General features: G+C 41.1%; 1 protein-coding gene across 4 annotated transcripts in view; it reads right to left on the bottom strand.

The window, feature by feature from the left end:
- The window catches only part of dpp6a (dipeptidyl-peptidase 6a), a 207,807-nt gene that overhangs the window by 138,859 nt on the left and 54,250 nt on the right, over window positions 1-14,698 (bottom strand). Inside the window, exon 1 of one of the 4 annotated variants that reach the window (XM_020645198.3) lies at window positions 13,989-14,165. The exons of 2 other annotated variants lie outside the window; for them this stretch is intronic. In XM_020645198.3, the coding sequence (XP_020500854.2) occupies window positions 13,989-14,039 (51 nt within the window). In that variant the 5' untranslated portion in view covers window positions 14,040-14,165. Of the gene's footprint in view, window positions 1-2,173; window positions 2,871-13,988; window positions 14,166-14,698 lie in introns of those variants that run through there. One more of the 4 variants, XM_065948738.1, reaches the window with a different exon arrangement.

A 14,698-nucleotide genomic window follows, 5' to 3' on the forward strand; every position in this document is an offset into this window, starting at 1 on the left:
ATAAAGTTTTGAAGTAGCAGAGTGAGGATGTGTGCTGGCTCTATAGGGAGGGTGTCAGTGGATGAGCTCTTCATCCCAGTGGGCTTTAGATCTCATCCGCACAGCACGAAGCAAATGTCACCTCCGCCACACGCACTCATTAAGGCCGCGCACAGCTGGATCGAAGCCAAAGCTTGGATTGACATTAAAAACAGAGCACGAGGCAAGACTAGAATAAGAGATACACAAGTGTATTACGTGCATATAAACTCGGAAAAACATGTAAATCTGGACTCTTTTAATAATTACACAGAAGTTTTATTGTCCTGCATTTAAAGCTTTTTATGTCTGACAAAGATCTTCTTCAAAGCACAATCCCCCACCATGCTCTCAGGTTGACAAATAGGGACCATACATCACTGTTTGTATTGATTTCAGATTATGTTGGAGTTCTCTGCACCAACTAACACAAAGACAGGACCACCGGTCAATAAATCAACCTCATGTTATATTCATGTACACCTCAAACAGTGTTTTTACCTGCATGTTACTGTACGGCAACTACAGTTTGCAGCGCAAGCTAACCTGCAATCGCTTGAAAGATAAACAGAAGTCTGATTCCTCAGTGGAGGGTACTGATAATACCAAAAAAAGACAACAACCAAGCATACAACAAGCATTTGCAAAGAGAAAGGGATGTATTTCCAAGGCAGTCCTTTCAAATAGCTGTGTAATGGTGTAGCTGCAGAGAACCAATCAGTGGTCAGATTGTGCAGAGGAGGATCAATCCAATCCCGCCTCCTTACTTTGTCAGCTAAATGCTTTGACTGAGGGTCAACGAGCTGAACAGATTAAGAACTGTTGCTGACCCCAACCCAGAAATGTCACTACGGCTGAGATAACACCAACAGGGCCAAAAATAAATATGCTAGAATCTCACAAGTGTCTGGCTTCTAAATATTGAGCAAGTAGCTCTCTGATGCTAAGACTACCATGCTCCTAACTTGGTTTATTCTTTTCTAATAACATTTGTGGTGATGAAAAAAAACAGTATTAACCATAGTTACTAAGTTTAGACCGTGACAGTGGTGACCCAAACTTGTCCAGTCGTGGGAAAAAAAAACTGATTGGGAATCAAGACATAGACTAACATATAACACCATACAGGTCACCTAGCAACTGTCTGTCAAAAAATAACCTAAAAACAATTCATATATACAACAGGCTATCAGATTAGCCATGAAGGACACTGAGACTAAATCTCAATTTATCAGTTTGTAGATAGAAACACAGTTTGTATTGTTTATGGACAGTAAATATAACTGGTTGATGCTAAAGGAGGGGGATGCAGTAATGCAAAAATGTTTAAATGAACCACAATAGAGTATTTTAAAACCCCAGAGACCAATAAAAGCACCTTAGCTGAGTGAATGTTTCAGCACCATGGAGAGCGACAGCCGCCGCTAATCCAGGAAGCGTTTCAGCACCGCGGACAGCGCCGTCAGCCTGCACCTTTCTGTACCTGAATGTTTGGCGACATTTCCTGCTCAGAAAGGTGCTTCAACCCAAGTCAGCTCGGATTTAAACAACGCCGCAACAACAGAGAGGGAAGGTGACCCTGATCAAATGCATGAACATCCTCTCTTGGGTCGATCGTTTGGGGTAAACAAAAACAGATTTTGGAGTCATATGTTGCACTTTGACAGCACGGCATGAAAGATGAAGGTTTCCACTTGCACACACTGTGCTTGTTAGAAGATATCACACTCAAAGGAGGGATCATTATTCAGGCAGATGTTGAGAAAAGCCGGTCAGAGTGCTTTTGGAAACACGATTTAAACATTGGTTCCGTTCTTCCCTGTGGTAATCAAAACAGCATCGTGACTCGAGTAAGAGTAGCACCAAATGAGAAACAACAATGATGTGTATTGTTGGACGCCTTTTACGATTTATTATATGACTAGACAGCGCCACTGAGCGTGCATTGCTTTACAAGAGACGTAGCTGACGCGTCATTTATTGACGTTTAAGGCAACCAATTGAGGCAATGACGCAGAAGTTTCAAAACTTTGCCTTTAAAGGGGTATTTTTTATTTCAAATACTTAAAAATAAATACTGTATGAAGCTATTTTAGAGTCAATTTGAGCGTATTGGTTAAGTTTAGACTAAATATAGGTAAGGACAGATTCTTACGTCCTCGTCCTCGTTGTGACCCTGGTACTGATGCTGGAGCCGGGGTGGCGTGCTCTCCGCCGGTCTCTCCCCCTCCACACCTTGCCCGAGGAGATGGCTCGCCTCTGGAGGCTTGGGGAACGAATTGTTTGTGTTGATCTTTCCGGTGAATCTCTGATACAGTGACGCCATTTCGACTATTCGTCAGAAAAGAAAGAGAATAACTTTCCGTTGTAAATCAATAAATGCAAAAAAAAAGAAGAGGAAGTCCGAGTCAGAGGAGGTCAATGATTTGTGGCTGAGGGTAATTCGTTTAGATGTTGCTCGAGTTGGAAGAAGAAGAAAAAAAAATCACTCCGGGTTGTGTTCGGGATTCGCGTCACGTACTTCCAGGCTCACCGCTGCTGCAGCGACGCGGTTTGCACACTTTCCCAACTCTGATGCAGAGACAAACGAGCTCTGGTGTCTGGAGGCTGAAAGGAGCACTCCTGATCCGGATCAGACAGAAGGGAGAAACCCGCCTCTGTCGTGTCCCTCCCTCGCAAAGTGACCGCTGATGAACACTCAGGGACTCAGAGGTGTTCGCCTTACAAGCACAAACAGAGAGCAGCTGATGTGAAAAAATAAATAAAATAAAAACAGCTGCGAGCGACACAACATGAACACACCAGAGGAGATATCACAGGTGGGAAGAGGAAACTTATCATGACTTTGCAGATGCACCGAGCTAAAGTGTCTCTATTAGTTTCTTTTCTTTTGCCTCCATTCGGGTCCACAGAGGAACCACACAGAGAACAGAACAACAGCGCCCCCATGTGGTGGGGAAAAATGGTTTAGATGGACCATTAAATAAGCAGATTAATCTGTCTGACATGATTCTGGGAGATTTAATCAACAAGAGTCCCCCCCCCCCAAGGGTTCATGGGACAGGTGACAAGTGAAACTCATTTGTCATTGACAAAAAAAACACAAATGCTCCTGATGAGAATTTAAAATGACAATATCATTGATTGGGGTTTTAGTGTGCGTGCATTTTTTCATTTGTCATGCACATGAAACATTATTGTAATGGATTTAAAGGCAAAAAAATACAACCTTTTGAATTGCAATTTATTACCAAACAATATTTTATTTTGAAAACCATTCTCTAACCAACGTAATCTGCTTTGACCTCCAAACTTTGGAAAAAAAAAAAGCTGCACTAAAGTCTTTATAAAAAAAAAGAACCGTTCAACTTTTTCATAGTGATCAAGCGAGGTCATTTTACAAAAGAACACATCCCTCATGTCATAAACAGGACAACCAAACAAAAATGGACACCGGTCTCAAACAACTCAACATAAGTGTGCACACAGGATCCTCGTTTTTTATATACAGAAAACATAGAGCTTAGATATCCATTAAAATGAGGATGTATGAGAAGTGTTGCTGCAAACACGACTGTCCTCTAGCACTAAGTTGTAATTTTCACATTCTGCTTTGTTTTCTTTCTCAACACAGGAAAAGTCATTTTCAAACTGACCTAGAATCTGATTTATATGTGTGTCCTCAAAGGATACAGAAAGCCCATATATGCTATCTTAACAAGCTGAGCATGCTGAGACTTCAGCCTCCTGTCAGTTAAAATAACTATTCCACGTTTCACAGCCCAAACAGCAGACGAGCTCCAGGAAAAGAAGGATTCAAACACACCCGAGCACTGCATGACTCGAGCACTCAGCTGCTGCAAAGCCACACACAGAGACGACGCAGACTCCAGCTCCTCGCAAAATATTTTACCATTGATTTCCAAGAAAGGTTTCACAGAGGAAGAAAGAGAAGCTGCCATGTGTTTGTGCACATCAAATCCATCTCAGGGTCTGGCACAGCAGCCAGGGAGGCAATTCAATTTTCAGCTAGCAAGCTGATGTGATTAGGAAGAAGAAGAAGAAGAAAAAGAAGAAAAAGGGGGCTGTGTAGCAAGATGTGTCAAACAGCAGGGACTTCTGAGGGTACTGATACAGGACATTTTAAGGTGCACTGAATATGTGGAAGAGATTGAAAGCTGATTATGTAAAAATGAAAGTTAACACACTTCCTGGTCCTGCAGAGCGTTTTTTGTGCCTCGCCTTGGCCATCCTGCGATATCACCTTACCGGATTGCTTCATCATATTGATCGGGATCATAAAACATACTAATTGGATTTTATCTAGACCTTGAAAAGCTTCAAGTTGTGGCTCTGAGACGCCTGTGCAGATCAGCAGCAACTGCAAAAGTGCACGCGTAGAGGTACAAACACTGATGTTTATAAAGAATCTTATAAAAGTAGAGTGTTGATTCCAATCCTTTAAAGATGTTAATATAGAAAGGCACAGGCTTTGCCTTGTTTTTTATAGTAAAAGGTATCCCCTTAAAAGACATTTTACAAGCTTGTTCTATGTAAAGTCGAATGAAACCATCGTAATATAGAATAAAATGATTTATTCTTTAATGAACTGAAGCTAAAGATATAGCAATCTTTTGAAATGTAAGGACTACATACTTCAGATCTTTGTATCAAAAACTAGAGGTAAAAGTAAGAAGTTCCAGTACCAAGTTCCAACATAAAGCATAAGGAAACCTGAAAACACTAGTGTAGTTGAGAAACAAAGTATTTGTTTTATGTCACATCAGAAAATCAGCCCTGCAGCCGGGCAGCAGAGGGCAGACCTGTGTGCTTTAATCCCTGTCAGAGTCTGTTTTGTTGTGGGGAAGAACCAGAATGTATCAGCTTAGAGGGACAGAACAAAACTTCCAGAAAGAAAAGAAGCACAAAAATAATGTATGAAATGATACATACTGATCCTGAAACTGAATGAATGAAACCTTTATTGCCCCTAGGGGAATTTGCCTTGCACAGAGAGCATAATAAACTACAAACAAACATTTACAGGACAGCACATAAGAACACATAAAAACACATTAAAGCATCGCATGATTCAATGAGGGATTTTAGCAAGTTAAATAAAGTGCAGAGTTCGTCCTGTATAATCAGTTCTTATTAAGCAGCTGAATACTGCGCGGTACAAAGCATGTAATGCCTCTTTTAGTCCTCATCCTGGGCATTCTGTACCTGCGCCCTGAATTCAAGAGTTCATACTCTGACAAAAGGGGGTGCAGAGGGTCAGCTGTGATCTTGAAAAGGAATAAAAAGTAGATTTAAAGTTGCTTTAGTTGCCTTTTAACGTGGCTCATTGAGTTGTGATGTAATCATGTGTGAATTCGGCCTTCCCTTGAGAGCCTCAGTGAGGGATTCCTCGAAGCTTTTGCAGAGAAATTGGGTCAGGATTCTGCTCCAGTTCCAGCATAGCGTTCCAAAAAGAGCAGTGTTAAAAGCAACAACTTACATTCTGACATTAACAAACATTTAATTCAGTTAAATCAGGAACTGTGCATGGACTAAAAAATGGAGAGGATATACGCTGCCACCTGGTGGATGCATTCAGCTTCAGTTGTGTACAGTTATTATTGAATCAACAGCTCACCTCTGCAAATAAAAAAATAAAAAACTGTCCACACACTCTCCTTCAGAGTCGACCACTGTGACTTCTTTAAAAGATCGTTTCTCATTTCATGCAACTGTGCCAGAGCCGTACTTATCAAGCCTCACGTCTCCCCCTGCATCTGAACTACTTTGGCGGGCTGCAGTCTCTAAATCCTCTCCTCCATCATAATATGACGGTGGTGTAGAAGAAGGAAGGTGCCCCAAAAAGGTTTTAGAAGGAGCAGTGTGGTCAGGGTCTAAAGTGTTTCCAGGAGCTGCGTCAGTGCCAGCAGATTTCTAGGCTGCCAGACGGTAATTAATGCACCCTGAAGGGAGGTGGTCAATCACCCTGATAAGCTTTAAGTAACATGAATTAAACAACAGGATTAATATCTTTAGTGAAAGAAAAATGCTGCAGATTAAAGATCAAGATTTAAAGGGTCAATTCACCCAAAATGAGGAAAGATACTGCGTTCACTTCCATTAACAAAGAGTGATTGTCAACCCAGACCCCCTTTTATTTTATTTTACATTAACTAGCTTTAGGTTATCTTATCTGCCAAACAGTGTCGTCAAATATTAGAAGCAAGTCCATTAGGCTTCACATACTTATTCATAAAGGCTATAATAAAAAGCCTCAGAGGCACGGTAGGTCACACGGTACATATGGAAGGAAGGAAGGAAGGAGGGAAAGGAGCCATTTTTGGTTTCAGTTCTCAACTTCAGTGCTTGATGCCTCTCATTAAATCCTTTACACTAACTCTCTTAAAATAAAGATATTTGGGTCTCAGTAATGATTGGCTTTAAGGTTAAAGAATATTAAAGGGAGTTTTTGCACATTAAGGGTTTTGGTTGATGCCATGCAGATGAATTCGACTCATCCACTCACACAAATTCCATGCGTAATGCTCATGGTACATTTAATGAAAAGGAGAGAAACATCTTTTTGTAGAAACAGTTTCCTGTATCTTGATATAACTATAAGGGATTTTGTCAATATAAATAAGTTCAGGGATTGAAAAACCAACAGATAACCTGGACAAATTAAATCAAAACTTTAAGCGATCAGGGTTACAGGCCCCCCTTTAAACAGCCTGAGAAAATAGCTTTTTTTCAGAAGTCAATCAGAGGAAGTCATGCCGTGTTGCTTCTCTGATTAAACACAGACATATGCTACTTCAGTAATTAATCCACCTGGAGAACTTGAAAGATTAAAAAAAAAAAAAAAAAACAGAGGGGAAAGTCTGCCAACTCTGTGTGAACTGAAAGTTTGTTGTTTCAGCGCTGACCTTGAAGACGTTCACCCCTCGTACTGAAGCTGTGATGGGAGCGCCGTGTTCGCAGCAGGAGCACGGGTTCATTTTAGCGCGAGACAGCACAAGAACTCGTGAATTTATACTGTGGTGTCACATTTCTCTGTTGCAGTCCATTTCTCACTGCGAATACTGTCATAAACCTCCACCTTCAATCCCGAGCTTCACAGAGGGAGGATCAATCTGGCCATTACCACAGATACTTGGGTCTGTTGGAGCTCCAGTTTATGACTACAGAACCCAATTTGCAAGTGAAGCCAGATTTCACACCCTGACATCTGTCCCTAAGTATTGCACACATGTCGCAGCAGCATTTTTTGGAAATGGAAGGTTTTAAATCTTATTTACTGCATAAGGGAATTTGGCTTGAAGGAGTAAAAATGCATACATGATGAGAATAAAATATAAATGTTAAAAGGACTGCACTGAGGAAGCAACTTTCAAGTCTTACAACCCTTAAAGATGTTTTACAATAACCCATTCACAAACACAGTGGTGCTATTTAATGCAACCAGAAACCTTCATATACTGAGCTTGAGCTTTAAGTAGTAGTATAGTCCAGCATTTTATCCATTGATACTCTAACATGGGGACTCCAGGAGCATGGGATGAATGTAAATGCTATGCAATGCTAAATGGCTGTGTAGCTATGCATTATTAGTACCTAGCTTAGCTCTTTAGCCAAAAATAGTAAATTGCAATTTTCAATAATTATGCACAGACGACGCCAATGGTTTGTGTAAACAGCTGTTTGATGCTGATTAAGCATAATATCCAAGATAACCACACTCAGTGAAAAAAAGTATTCAGAGACTCAAATGACAATCTTTCCAATTTGGATTAAGAAAAGTAATTCTTCATACTTAGTGTCAAGTGGCTTTGAAAGTGACTTCTTGTTTCTATGACCAGGCTCAGTTTTAGCTTTCAATTAAAAAGCCTTTTTACTTCTATCATGTGTGTCAATGTGTGTGTTTGTGGCTTCAGAAGCTTGGTTTGAACGACAGGGGGAGATTGAAGGTGCTGGAGCCTGACGCTGTTGGACTTCAAATTAAATGGTCAAATTAATAGATGCTGTCACTCGAAGTGTGAAACCACCTACTAGCGTCAACATCAATCCGACAGCAACACCTTTTTTTTTTTTTGACGGACATCTCCATCTGCCCAATGCTGAGGCACCAATCCCTCCTGACGGATCAAAGGCATTAGGAAGGAGAAACAAATCTCAGAAATGACAAATAGCCAGAGGGAGGAAAAAAAAGTTTTGACAAATCATATTTTGCTCATTCTGCAGTTTTATGATGTGTCTATATTGGGTGTGGAATACGGCTGCAAAGTGACATGAAGCATGGCAAATTGAGCCCCAATCCTATTTGAAATGGGGGAGATAAAGTCCCCAGGAAATGTAGAGGGACAGAGTGAGCAGGGAGGAAGGCTGAAGGGTAGAAATAGAAAAAAGAGCTTGGTGTTGTGAGCGCGGGCGTAACGGTGGGTGAAACATCGAGCACATTGAAAGTGTAAGAGGCACAACGGTAATTTACAGATGCAAGTCAAGGAGGTAAGAGAGAAAAAAAAAAGGCATTTCAAGTTATCTCATGTTTCTCTGTTGACTTGGATCCCATTTCCCAGACAGGGCCACCAGAATAATTTCACGTATGGTGGAGATGGCGATCCAAGTAGAAAAGTCTGTTTGCTGGGGGTTGATCTGTCATTCTGTCGGATCAGCAATAACCCAACAAATCCAGAAGCAGGGGGTGATAAAACGTGAAATCCTAGGTTGAAAAGGACAAGCCATTGTGAGGATTAAAAAATATTCTGTGGGGTGAAACTGCGCTTCCTTTTCGGAGGAATATCATGAATCAAAAGACTGTTCCAAACATCATCTGTACACATACTGTCCAAAAACTTTATTTCTATAAAGTACACCACCTTTCCTTTTAGTATTTTCCAAGTAGTTTAAAGGGGGTTTACTACAACCTCTTCCACCAAAATCATATTTTCAATCAGTTTCAGTTAAGTTTAACGGGAAATATTCAAACCAAAGACCTATTTTTTAGCCATGCTAATAGGGCTAGCTCTAGGGATGGGAAAGGTGGTCTCTCAGTCCCAAACTTGGTTTGGACTGAATTTCAATTTTACGGCTAAATACCAGCAATATTCATGACATTTCCATTGGTCTCAGCTGTAATGTGCTGACTGAACTTCCAATTAAAGTATAAATTTTAGTATGCTTACATGGTAAACTGATATGGTGCTCAGTACGTATCCCTTCACAAAAACCTTTAAGAACCGGTTTGTGATCATGTTAGCATGGATTACTATACAATTCAATTAGAAAGTCTAATTTTTATGCTATGTTGTTTTTTACAATACCCCCACTTTAATAATTCTAATCAAATTCATCCCAATGGCATGTCCCACCTTCAAAGTTGTGATTGGTTCTATCCCATTTCTGAAGAAAATACGTCCCGACACAGCAGTAAAAGACACTCTCCAAGTTCTGTTTCATGGGGACTTTAACATGTAGTTCGGCCATTGAGTGTGCCCTCAAATAACTTCAATAGCCATTTAATTTGCCCTAAAAATCATAATCAAATAATCATTTTATACCACACAGAACCATGTAGTTCCTGTAATACACTGCTGTAATTCTCTATCAAAGTTAAATGTTTACCCTGGGATTTCATTTTCAACTCCCAGACACTCCAACCTTTTGAATATTAGCCAAAAACATTGAGTCTCCTCTGCTCAAAGTAAAGTTCCGAGTGTTTGAACAATGTTTATCTCGTTAGCATGAGTCCCCCACTGGGCTGTTGCCTATTAAGAGATTTAAATAAGGCACCAGCCTCTTCATAGGAAGAGTTATGAAGTGATAACCAAACCGTAACAATTCAGGTGCCTTGCTGTAGCTCTACCTCGGCTACTTCTCTGTTGTTTTCCTTGTTGTTATGCTGCAACAGTGCAGGCTGCAGCATGACACAGACCCTGAGCCTGCTGTTCATTTGAACCTCCAGATGTCCTCAAATTTTAAAGGTGAGAGGAATACAGAAGGAAAACAAATGTGTATGAAGAGTGGCGAGGACAGGAAATGAACAAAGGGTGAAAAAGGAGAAAGCATAAGAAGGAGAAGAGAAGGCGTGGAGGATGATAAGTTCAGATACATTTGTCTCTCCTGGACTGCTGCCATTTAAACTTGCAAAACACGTACAGTACAATGCACACACACACACACAAACACACCTTGAATCCGTGATTGTGTGAACGCTTTGTTATTACAACAACGACCTGCTGTCATTATCTGATGGCTTTTTAATTTGTTTTACTCGAGGATTCCAGTCACAGGTTTGACTCAAGGCCAAGAGAATCGGCCAGAACGCGTTGGCTTGGGCTTCTCTAAGCACACACACACACACACACACACACACACAAAAAATCCATAAGTTCAATTTCACATTATTCATTTCTTAACTCAGCTGTTTTTTTTTTCTCCCTTGTTTGGTATTCTGGCTGGAGAAGTAGAAAGGTGGTGAATGACTAAAAAAAAAAAAAGAGATTGAAAAATGTGGATTTAAAGTAATTATCGATTTATTTGTGTAGAAGTACGACTTAAATGCCACAGAGTAGCTGCACCAAAGACAAATGTCCGCAGAGGAAATCACTTATTCATATTTCAGCCTTTACTGTGTGTTGCAGTCAATCATCTGTCTTTTCAAAAAAGAATCAATACCAAATCTCATTCTTTCCTTCTCATATATCCTCCATTTTTACAGACCTAATCTGCCATAGCATACAAATATTTCTTCATACACGAAGAAGCTGTAGAGTAAAATGTGTAACATAAACCATTTGAAGTCTATTGGGTTCACATTTATATAAAAATAGCTTTAAAAATACATTCTTACACCCTGATACACAGTCAGCCCCCGGTCCTATCGTAGAGAGAGAAGCATTTCTGGTGTTTAAATTGAAGAATTTCCATCAGGGATAATGGCTCATGAGCTGGAAACCATTTTAATGTATCAGAGTGATTGAAATTAGACACATTAGCTGGCAAATGAGACATCTTCACACAGGGTGGGGATTTGTGCGGTCCGCCTGGGGAGGTATGAGGGGACACTGGATGAGCTTTGTATTAAATGTGGCACATCAAAAATCCTCTGACAGGTTTGGCTGAAAATCATCTCTAGAGCAGGCATCAAAGGGCGGACACCTGAGCTCTGGGACATGAGGGACGAGAACACAGAACGGAGAACATCATTGTTAGGAGTGAACTCGTGGAGATTGGGTGAAGGAATGGTTTCAAACTTAGATAGGGGGATCAAAACTGAAAGAGGGCACAGAGAAAGAATGGGACCTGTCAAAATAAAAAGCAGTATAGAGCTTGAAGGTAAAGACTGAAACAAGTCCTCTAGGTATCAATGAAGTAGCAACAAAGAAAAGAAGAGTATAGGGTTGTTCAGCTGAAAAATACAGGACCAAGTATCCTCAAGTTTGTGATGCCATGATCCAACTTCATACTCAGAGTAATTATCGTAAAAATCTGCTTTATTCACATGAAGTTGTGTTGTTCCTCTCCATCGCAAGACAATAGCCCCCATCACTACCTGCAAGTACTGTTTTCAAATACTCTATCACATGACGATCACAGAGGACAACAGGGCAGTACTAGCTAAGAATTTTTACGTTTGTCAAGATTATACTATAACATTCAAAATCAGCGTTACTTCCATGAACACATAGCATGTTCAGAGAGGCTGCAAGCTGAGCTGCTGCGGACAAAATATCTTCAGAGGGGCTGCAAGTTAAAAATGTTGCTGCTGACAAAGCTTGTTAGGAGGGGGCTGTTAGCTGAGCTGCGGCTGACACATGTACTCAGACGACTTACAAACTGAGCTGTCGCTTCTGACAAAGTATTTTCAGAGGGACTGCGAGCTGAGCTGCTGCCTACAAAGTAAGTAGAGGGGCTGTGAGCTAAGCCGCTGCTAAAGTTTGTTTAGCTAGTTTGTAGTAGCTCTGCTTTTTGGATGAGGATACCGGACAATCCTGGTTAACGACTCACGCTGATGAATTTATGTACGGCTGTCTCTTACTCATAAGAAAAAAGTGTTTGACAAACAAATCTCCTCCACATTAAATATTTGTTATCCTGGAATTATCTATGCTATTTAGATGTGACTGACTCTCAAACTAGAAAACAAAAGACCCCAACAAATTAGTTGGCTGTTTTTTATTCATGTTTTACAATGGACCTAAACCCTTTAAACCTTGACAATGACAATAATCCTAAGTAATAAGGCTTTTAATTGTTAGACTAGCACACTGGTGTTTGTTTGGAACTCAGTTTGGATAAAGGAATCAATATCCCCAAAGAAAATGACCCACTGCTGATTCCTGAGATCAGCATTAAAAGGACATCAACCTTTGAGATACACACCTTTAATTTGTTAAGCAAAGAGCCATCTCATTCTAATTTGCAGCAAAGTGAGAGGAAGCTCTGACGAAAGCTTTGAAATAGCTAATTGTTTCGTAAATTGGGTCCTCTTTAAATGTCCATGTTATGCTAATGTTCCTGGCACAGATTGACCACAATAACATTAGCAGAATAATGCACACAGGGCTCACAATGTCAGTGGGGATGTTGCTTATTTGGACAATGTGCTGAATTTGTAAGCACATAGCTTGTAAGAGCATCAGTGAAAAAACAAACATCGCCTGTTATCTTTAGCTAAATGTTAGCTCGGAGGAGCTGTAAAGCAAAGATAGTCTTTTTTTCCCACATGGTCTGTAGCAGTGGTTCCCAACCTTTGTCCCTGAAGCCCCCCCTACATGTATCGAAGGAAAACTGAGCTCCCCAAGACCCACATGAAAAAAGTGATAAATCACTGTCAAAGTTAAAAGCAATTTTAATTGTTTTCATTGATAAAATCCCGACAGAATAGGCAACACATGCTTGTCCTCAATCATTGCTTAAGGGGTTCTATACATGTGTGTTATTGGCTGTGTCTGCAAAGACCCAGTACTCTGCATGTATTTTGATCTTTTGGTTTGTTTTTTCTTGGTGGAGAGTGGATGTATTTCCCCCAGCCAATTACAAAACGCCAGAGAGTTTAGGAGTGGATACAATTAAGTGATTGGACGTGATTCAAACTGGGTGAATATGGTGGATGTGGAAGTAGCGGTAGAGAAGAAAAATATAATCAAAGTGAGGTGAAATGCCAAGCAGATCGTTGTAAAGTGAGTGAACGCTTTTGGGGGCGGTGAGCCCAGGAGGAGGGGCCCAGTTTGACAAAGACTTGTTTATTTGTTGTCATATATCCTCTGAGCAATCTCATGTAACTCCCAAAAGACACCACTTCCGCCAAGGCTGTTTGACAGGTGTCTAACAGCAGCTCATATTTCATCCCTAAACAAGTGGACACAAACACTTCTGGCCCGACTCACGTAACCGAGTCATGTCACGTACGAGGATGTCACAAAACCTTGACGGGATTCCCGGGGTTTAAATGGGGAGTCTGAGTATGAAAATCCACCAAATTTAAAGATGAGGAAAGATTTTTAATGAAACAAGTGGAAAGTCTGATTTAACGTCCACCTAAGCGACCATGGACCCTTGAGAGAGAATGTGAGTGAGTAATGAAGGAGTGCCCCAGGGGAGAGTGCTGGGATATCAAAAGAAGCAGACCAGATGTCATCATATTAGGACAATGCAACACTGTTGCGACTGTCCAGATGCAGAATTTGACTGCAGATTGAGCTCCCACACCATACCCTACCCTGAGATTGATATCTTAATGACAACAAAAGCCCTGTTAGTATAAAACTAACAAAACTTGCAACAATCAAGCTAAAATGAGCAGTAATACAAGTCTGTTTGGAGAGCTTTAGCATCATGCAAATCCCATGGGCCTATCAGCACTAATGAAGAAGAAGAATTGGCTCTTTAATACTAAGCTACAGATAAATCCAAAGACTCAACAGTTCCCCAGAATGCATGCTACAGTACGAGTGCAGCTTCAATCTTACCATTTTGGAGGTGGTGGTATCGATCTGCTGGGTGGCAATTAGCATTGACATGGCTGAAGTGGCAAACGCTCTTCCAAAACTCACCCGCTCTTCTCTCCTTTCCCTCAATAAAGAAAAGTCCTCTGGACAAGTACCGGATGAGTGGGAGGCTTCACCTAAAGTGGAAGGATTAGTGTAGCACCTCTTCCTCGCGCCCCAGATCCTCCTCCCCCCCCCCAAAACCCGTCAGCTGACTCGCACTCTCCAAGAACACTTCCACATTAGCCAATCAATCACATTGTGACCAGGGCTCGGTCTGATGCACGGTGATCCATTCGTCAGAATGGGCTCTTTGGAAATGTGCACTCTCCCGTCTTGCACTCGCTCCGGCTGTCTCCCCCCCTCTGTTACTCCCCTCTTTTCTCCACGGCACTCTGCCTATCCCTCTTTGACTTTTCTCAGCCTCTCGATCTTTCTCATTGACTCTGCTCCCTCGCAAGGTTTATCGGTCTTTGTATCTCCGAGACAAGTCGTTGCCTCGAAACTCTCACTTCAAGTCGCTCGACTGTCTCGTGCCTGGCCACTCTCTCTCTGTCCCTGATTCATTCTCAGTCGTACCGTACCTTCCTTACCTTTCTCCCTCCCTGCTCGCTTATGTCTTCAACAACAGAGTCTGGGTGATTTTTTTTGGCGGGTACAGCACCTGAACTAAATTGGAGTTTTGTGTGTAT

This window comes from Labrus bergylta, chromosome 20 (genome assembly GCF_963930695.1).
Source record: "Labrus bergylta chromosome 20, fLabBer1.1, whole genome shotgun sequence".
Lineage (NCBI taxonomy): Eukaryota > Metazoa > Chordata > Actinopteri > Labriformes > Labridae > Labrus > Labrus bergylta.